Raw genomic sequence first — 7,715 nt, 5'->3', positions numbered from 1 at the left:
ACCACAGTACAACTAAAATCTTTGTTTTAGATAGAAACATTACCAACAAATGTTTCCAAAACAGAAATGCTTAAAGTGAAAAAAATTTACATTTATGGCCATAATAGTATGATTTTTGAAAACTTTTAGGCTCTGTACACACACTTCTTTTCACCTCCTTGGAAGTTTTCAAACTACTAGGGACCTCTTGGTACGACTTCAGAGTTTGCCTTTAGAAATGTTAGGAAAAAACATTTCTGTGATTAGGGAAGGTTTATAATCACACCCCTACTCTCTCAAACCCCCCCCCCACTAAATTTGTATAACCATGTCTGCTGTCAGTGTCTTTTTAAACACTTGGTGATTCTGTCAGGAAAACATTCGCCAATAAAGGCATGGCTTTATTGCTTAAAAACATCTAATATATTAAACATGCATAAATCTTTCACTTTAAATCCACACAATCTGTGAATGAGCTCTTTTAAGAATATAAGTTGTATTTTCTTTTCTTTTCTTTTGGCCACACCCCGTGGCTTGCGGGATCTTAGTTCCCGGAGCAGGGATTGAACCTGGGCCCTTGACAGTGAGAGTGTGGAGTCCTAACCAGTGGACCACCAGGGAATTCCCTAGGTGGCATTTTCTTCACCATAGTGTTCACAATAAGGTGGTTAATTTTCTTTTTTTTTTTTAGGTGGTTAATTTTTACAAAATTAAAATCATTAATACCAAAAGGCAGATCAATTAAAGTTTATAATAGTAAAAATATTAAGGCAAGTATCTCCTATTTCAACTAAAGGCCAAAACAAGCTACTTGTGAAATTAAGGCATAATAACAGAATAAATAAAAGACACTACTGCTCTAAGTATCACATAGGTAAAACTCTGGCATTCATGGCTCCAGGTCACTTCATCCACTGACTAGATCTTTTAGAAACTACCATAACTTTACAACATAGGTAAGATTTCTAATTATGCTAGTGCATTACATGTACTGTTCACTTTCAGGATCAGGAAGGAAATCTCTCTTAAACACAGTGCATTTCAATTGACACATATATATTTGTCTCAAAACAATGGATAGACTTAGGTACTAGACTTCATGAAGGTGAAATAAGCCGCTGGTTGCCACTAGTGAATGAAGGGGCTCCAGCTGCTGGCTACTCAGTTTGTTTTTGGCAAAGAGTAAATGGCAGAAACTTAGCATTTCCAGATATAGCGTATAGAGCTGTGGAAGGCACCTCAAAAACTATAGAGCGAAAGGATTTGGAGTCTTATTGAAAGCCTTAGGGCCAAGAACGTCTACATTCCTTGAAATTGAAGACGATTATCCCAACTGTATTTAAAAGAAGAAAGAAGTGGAAAGGAGGAGGAGGAGGAGGGGAGAAGGGAAAGAAAAATAATACTTTTTGGAGCCCTTGGGGGAATTAAACCAGAGCACATACATAAAAGTGTCCAGCAAGGTTACCAAGATGTATTAGGGGCTCAATGTTAGCCAAATTTGAGTACAGTATTGGGAATTTTATTGGGCAAAATACGTTTATTTAAGGTTAATTATGTCAGTAGTTTTGTCAGCAACTGTAGTTTCTAGGAATTAGAGATAATAACACCTGAAATGAGTTCAATTATCAACCGAAATAAACACTGACCAATCAAATTCACCAATGTTACAAACGTAGCAGGATTTCTTCTTGTTGGGGCTGTAATTCCCCAAGTCTGGGCTATTTAGCTCAGCTGGTGGATAAACATCATGGATCACAGCCCTGTACAAGTCAAGCTTTATAAAGAGAAAGACACTGAAATGCTAAGATTATGCGCCATATCCCTATCCCAGATGGACATCACGCAAACAAGCTTGTTGGTCACAAGAGGGATTGCATAAAAGGGTCCAGTCAGCTTAAAGCAAACACATCTTAATATCTCGAAAAATTCAAAGCAGATCTACAAAGTCATGTCATGTCACATATAAGAAACAAGTTGCTCAAAAACACGTTTTTCAAGTCCACTAGATTTCTTCATTAAGGGAACGGATTTCCTTGTTATGACCGAAGTGTTTGATTTCCAAACATTAAAAAAACAACTGTAAATAGAACACAACTTCATAACTGAGGTTTCTGAGATCATAAGAATCAGTTAATTTTACTTTAATTACTTTAGATTTTTCTAGCAAAGAGTAAGGGAAAAAAACTGCAAAAGAAAACCAAGACTATTCAGGTACTGTATTCAAATATAGATGATAAAGATGGGGGTCAGCATGAAAATAATAAATATCTGTTACATGCAATATCTGAACTCATTTTAACATTATGGGAATTTCTAAATTTGGAAGCTCAAAAAATAAACATTTTAAAGTGAGTCATCAGTTATTTCTAAATGCTTTGTAATAAATTTTAAATGAAACAAATTATATATTCTACTGAGTCCATTGACAGATGAATGGATAAAGAAGATGTAGTATATACATACAATGGAATATTACTCAGCCATAAAAAGGAACTAAATTGGGTCATTTGTAGAGACCTGGATGGACCTAGAGACTGTCATACAGAGTGAAGTAAGTCGAAAGAGGAAAACAAATATCGTATATTAACGCATACATGTGGAATCTAGAAAATGGTACAGACGAACCTGTTTGCAAGGCAGAAATAGAGACACAGACATAGAGAACAAACGTATGGACACCAAAGGGGTAAGGGAGCGGGGTGGGTGAGATGAACTGGGAGATTGGGATTGACATATATACACTAATATGTATAAAATAGATAACTAATGAGAACCTGCTGTATAGCACAGGGAACTCTACTCAATGCTCTGTGGTGACCTAAATGGGAAGGAAAGCCAAAAAAGAGGGGATATATGTATACACATAGCTGATTCACTTCACTGTACAGCAGAAACACAACATTGTAAAGTAACTATACCCCAATTAAAAATATTCTACTGATGCAAGGCACTACTTTTACAAATTCATTCCCACTATGTCAGCCAACCTGCGTCAGAAAAATAACTCTTCGTACAAGATTCAATTTATCATTCCCTGTAGAACATACAAAAAGACCTTTTGTTCATTTTCTAGTATTCTTCTCTTTCTTCATAAAAACAGCAACATCTCTGCAATTTGTTCTTCTCCAGTAAGAGTTCTATGGGAATTGTTGCAAGTGGGCAGCACCCTTCTCTCCCTCACCTCTGTGTTAGCTCTGCACTGTGTGACTTTGTTCCCATCTATCTACTAAGCTTTGCTTATTAGAAAAAAGTAGATTCATGACATCCATTGCAATATATTAAAAGCACTTCACACAGTTTGGCAGCACATTAGAAATTCTGAACATTTCAACTCTAACAACAATAGACACATTTCTCAATTCTGTGACACAAAGTGGACAGCAACATGTGTAACGCACCAAAGATCTAAACCTTAAAGGATCTAAATTAAAATAAAAATTAAATGCCTGTACATAATTCTAAATAAGCAATTGTACTCAGAGAAAATCTAAAGCTGTCTTTAAAATCTGTTTTCAGTTGTACAGTAACATTTCTTCATGGGCAGACCATAACAGCATTAGGATTATTTCTATAAAGGTGGTCAGTTACACTTAAGTTGTATTTATGCCCCCAGTGATCTCTGCCTTAATTTGCACTGTGAAAAATAAACAACTGTATCTTGCCCTTCTGGGCAATCAATAGGTTTTATTTACATTGCTTTGAGAAAAGGAGACAAAAGACATCCCTTTACAACTGTCTTCCAGCAATCTCAGTTTGGAGGGGACTATATAACACAAATTTTTATCTATAAGGAAACATATAAATCTCTCTGTATATCAATACAAAAACGTATAAATAAGTAGACAAGTAAAGTGGCTAGGAAGTCTCTTGAAGTCCAAATTTATAAACTGACCACCAGACCCAGAACTTAGATCTGTAACGGAAAAAAAAATCATTATTAGCCTGAAAAAAAATTCAAACACCACTCTCACGAACATGGAAAAAATTAAACAGAAAACAATAATCACCGGAAAACCTGTGTCTTGTAAAGATTTCTTGCCATCAGAAGATGCAGAAACATTTTTCCCCCTGGTGCAAATGCAAACGTTTCTCAAGCACCCCCAGTTTCTTCCCCGCTTTTTCCCCCAGGCGCCGGTGTAGACGGCCGGTGTGGACTTTTTTCCAGAGATGAGAAGTCGAAATTTGTACTTTATCGGGAGCGGGTGCACTTTTCCCCCCGGCCCCCCTTTCCTCTGCCTCCAAGATGGTAGGAAAGTTGTCGTTTCGGAGGGCAGAGGAGCGGCTCTCTGGTGTTATGTCCTCGCAGTGCCTGTAGTGGTGCTGTAGGAGGCTGCTGCCTCTTCTTGTGCAGCTCCGGCAGCCCTGCCTTCTTGGCTGGAGAGTATATTCAGGGATTTCCCCTTAATAATCACCGACCCTGGGAGCACTTTTTAGTTTCCAAAATAAAAATATGATCCTCACCCCTCTTGCTTGACAGGGAAAGGCTCTCGCCGGAGCCCAGGGGGGAGCAGTAGCAGCGGCGGCCGAGCTTCCTAGTCCATTGCCAGCGCCTCTCACTCTGATCTGTCAGACCAGCCGAGGGAAAAGGGGGGAAGGAGAAAAAAAAAAAACCAGCTGAAAGGTAAGCAGAGGCGGCCCCAGGCCCGGCCCACATCCCCGGGCTCCCGTAGGGCGGCGGGCTGGGCCGCGCAGGCAGGGCGGGCGGCGAGCGCGCTTACGTGAGGCCGGGGATTCGCCGGCCCGCGCCAGGCCCCGGGCAGAGAATGAAAGGGTGAGAGGGGCCGGCGCCGGGGTGGCGGGGGCTGGAGACTCGGGGGCCTGGGGGGCGCCCACGGTTGACGACGGCGGGCCGCCGGGCGGGGGTGCAGCCGGGGCCGGAGCGGGGCGAGCGGCGCGGCCTGCGCGGGCCGGGGTGGGGTGGGGGGGGGGGGCGCCGGTTAGGCCTCGGGCCGGCGGGCGCCGCAGCGGCCGCGCCCTGCCCCCGCACCCTGGGCCTCCCCGCGCCCCTTCGGGTCCCCCGGGGCCTCCGGGCGGGACGGCGGCGCTGCTGGGCCGAATCTTGCGCGGGGCCCCGGAAGGCTCCCCCGCGGGGCGGCAGGCCCGGGCGGCCGGGACCGGGGCGTCAGGGCCTAGGAGCGGGGAATGGGCGCCCAGCCGCCCCCTCCCCCGGTCTCTCGCCGACGCCCCCCACCCCCGATTCCGGTAATAGTTGAATTTATTTCTCCCCCTCCTCTGCGCTCCGGGCGGCCAGGCCGGGGCGGGGCGGGCGGCCTGGCGGGCGTGGGGTGGGGTGGAGGGGTGGTGAGGAGTCAGGTGCAGCCGCGGCCCGGAAAGTTTCCTTTTAGGCCCGAATTGGGGGCTGGTCTCCTTTCGGGGAGCCCCGGTCCTAGCGCTCGCGACCCCCGAGGGCGTGGGGGAGAGCACTCGGCTATTTTGAAACTCTTTGCCAGTTCCTGTCCGTGGAAGGTACTCCGCCCCTGCACCCCTCGCCCGCTCCCCGGCGAGCCCTTCCAGGGCTGTAGACTCCAGCCCCTTCCCCGGGAGCCCCCCGGCTGGGGAGAGGGCCCTCTCGGCCCGTTTGCAAAAGTTTTCCAGGGATTTGTCTTAGCTTATTAGTTAGTGACTGGGCTTGTTGCAGTGGGAAGGGAGGAGGTAAATTCAGGTGGTATTTCTACGGGGCAGGCTTTCCTAATCGCTTTTTTAGCCCTCACCCCGGAAACCAGGGGTGTTAGGTTCAGATTGAGCACCCACCCTCCTCCCATCCCGGGCTCCTTTGGGTCTCGAGCCCCCTTTTCTGGACAGCCTTGCTGAGGGAAAGAGGTAGGGAGCGGTGAGGAGCCTGTCAGTGCGAGGGGGCTGGATGTCTCGAGCAGCCCCCAGATGGAGGAGTTTCCTGTCCTATTTGGTCAATGTCCGGGAAAACAAGCGCGGGGACGGGACCCAAGAGGGAGACCCAGGTTCTCAGGACGGACCCTGCTGGGAAGCATTAAGAATGAGGAGGGAGTGGAGGTGGGCAGGGCAGCTCTTGAAACAAAGTCTGCAGTTTAAGGATCAGTCGTTTATTTATTCTGATAACAACTATTTGGATTTCTGTGATACTCTTAGGTTCGACCCTAGAAATAGAAAAATGGGCATTTTAAGGAAACTTGTTATTGCCACAACTCAAAAGGGTCTGTGGAAGAGTCCTCGGGGAACTGAACATAGCTGACACGGTGTGGTTTGGGTATGGGTTTTTTTCTTTTTTTTTCTATGTTTTAAACGGATCCAATTTTAGCTATATTTTGGTGCCGTGAGTTTTGAAAGTTAAAAAAAAAAAATCGAAAACTTAAATTTCCAAATCTAGATTTCCTGGTTTTCGGGGATGGGATGTTTCCTGTGGCTACACTTAACCTCCTGGTGTTCTTTAGTGTGGAAGTCGAAATGTTAATGTGCCCTGCCCCCCACTCCCAGCCCCCGGCGTGGGCATGTTTGGAGAGGTGATTTTTTCCTCTTTCATTCGCTCTTTTCTTCCCAGCTTTTTTTTAGCAGACCTAGGACAGGAGGTTGTGTGTAGGTATGTGTGTCCTGCCTGGTAGCAGGCTGGAGTTGGCTGGCAGAGGTGTTCCACATTCTAACCGCTCAACCCCCACCCCCCCCCAGAGCACTGTTACCCAGGGACAAGGTGGTACTTGCAGAGGGCAAGGGGTAACCCAGGACTTGGTCAGTGCTGACTTCTGTTAGGCGTGGAAGTGAGATTCCTTCTGTGATTCTTACTAAGTGTGTCTTCTTTTCCTTTTGTCTGCCTAAAATAAAACTCCTTCTGTTTCTCCACAATGACAGCCATCCAGCCATTTACTATTTTACTTAAGAAAGGCTTGATATTTGAGATTGTATGGATTTCTTACAAAAATGCAAATTACATTTAATGGTTGTTTAACTTTATTGATTAATTGAAATTGCTTATTGATTTCGATGTTTTCATATACTGTGTACCCAAAATTATTACTTCTGTTATAGCTTGTCCTTATTTTTGGAGCATATTGGATGGAAGAAATAAGTCTATGAGTCTCTTAGGACATTTTAAGGTTTAAAAAAATCTCTTTGCCTCATAATTTGATATTTTTAAGGTATATTGTTGGCGTCATATTCCCAGACTTTCAAAATCTGTATATGAACAAATCCCAAAAGTTTTGAACTCCCCCGGCCTCCACATCTTTCCTAATCTAAATCACCCCATGGGCTACTTTATTTTTGAAGGAATGGTGGGTTTCAAATACATTGTATTTGAAACTAAGAAAAGACTTTCAAGGCAAATATTGAATGAATTTTAAGTTGCTAAGGTAATATACTTTTTCACTATTGAATATTTAGTTTCAAAAACAGATGTTTAATTTTCATTTATAAGTCTGAAGTAATCGTTTTCTTTCCTCCAAAAGATTGTGTAAGGAAATTTGTATACCCTACCCCAACCATTTTTCTCAGTGAGTAATGTTAGTACTATTTTTAGAGAAATGAAATTATAGTTTAGATGGCTTTAAAAATTTCCAAGTCAGAGCACCCAAAATTAAACATGTCATTTCAAAAAAAAAATGCTGATCCATTCATTCTTACCTGAAATATTTCCCCAGCGTTAGTAGCTCTCACTATCCAGCTTTGGAACAGTAGTTATTGATAATGAGAGGTATTTGTATGTGAATACAGTTAACAGCAATATTCTGAGACGGGTAGCACTCCGTGTCTCCCCACACACACCTGGT

At 43.8% G+C, this 7,715-nt stretch overlaps 1 protein-coding gene across 3 annotated transcripts in view; it reads left to right on the top strand.

Moving 5' to 3' along the window:
* Positions 1-673: 673 nt before the first annotated feature.
* The window catches only part of INO80D (INO80 complex subunit D), a 64,296-nt gene continuing 57,254 nt past the window's right edge, over positions 674-7,715 (top strand). The window contains exon 1 of one of the 3 annotated variants that reach the window (XM_082467009.1): positions 674-4,600. Coding sequence is in view for 1 of the 3 variants with exons in the window: in XM_082467007.1 (XP_082323133.1) it covers positions 4,743-4,750 (8 nt within the window). In the remaining 2 variants the exon portion in view is untranslated. Of the gene's footprint in view, positions 5,446-7,715 lie in introns of all 3 variants that reach the window. The other 2 variants (XM_082467007.1, XM_082467006.1) reach the window with 2 other exon arrangements.

This window comes from Balaenoptera physalus, assembly GCF_965194825.1.
Source record: "Balaenoptera physalus genome assembly, chromosome: 6".
NCBI classification, from domain to species: domain Eukaryota; kingdom Metazoa; phylum Chordata; class Mammalia; order Artiodactyla; family Balaenopteridae; genus Balaenoptera; species Balaenoptera physalus.
Note: the sequence above shows the minus strand (reverse complement) of the source record. Positions and strands in the feature narration are given on the sequence as shown.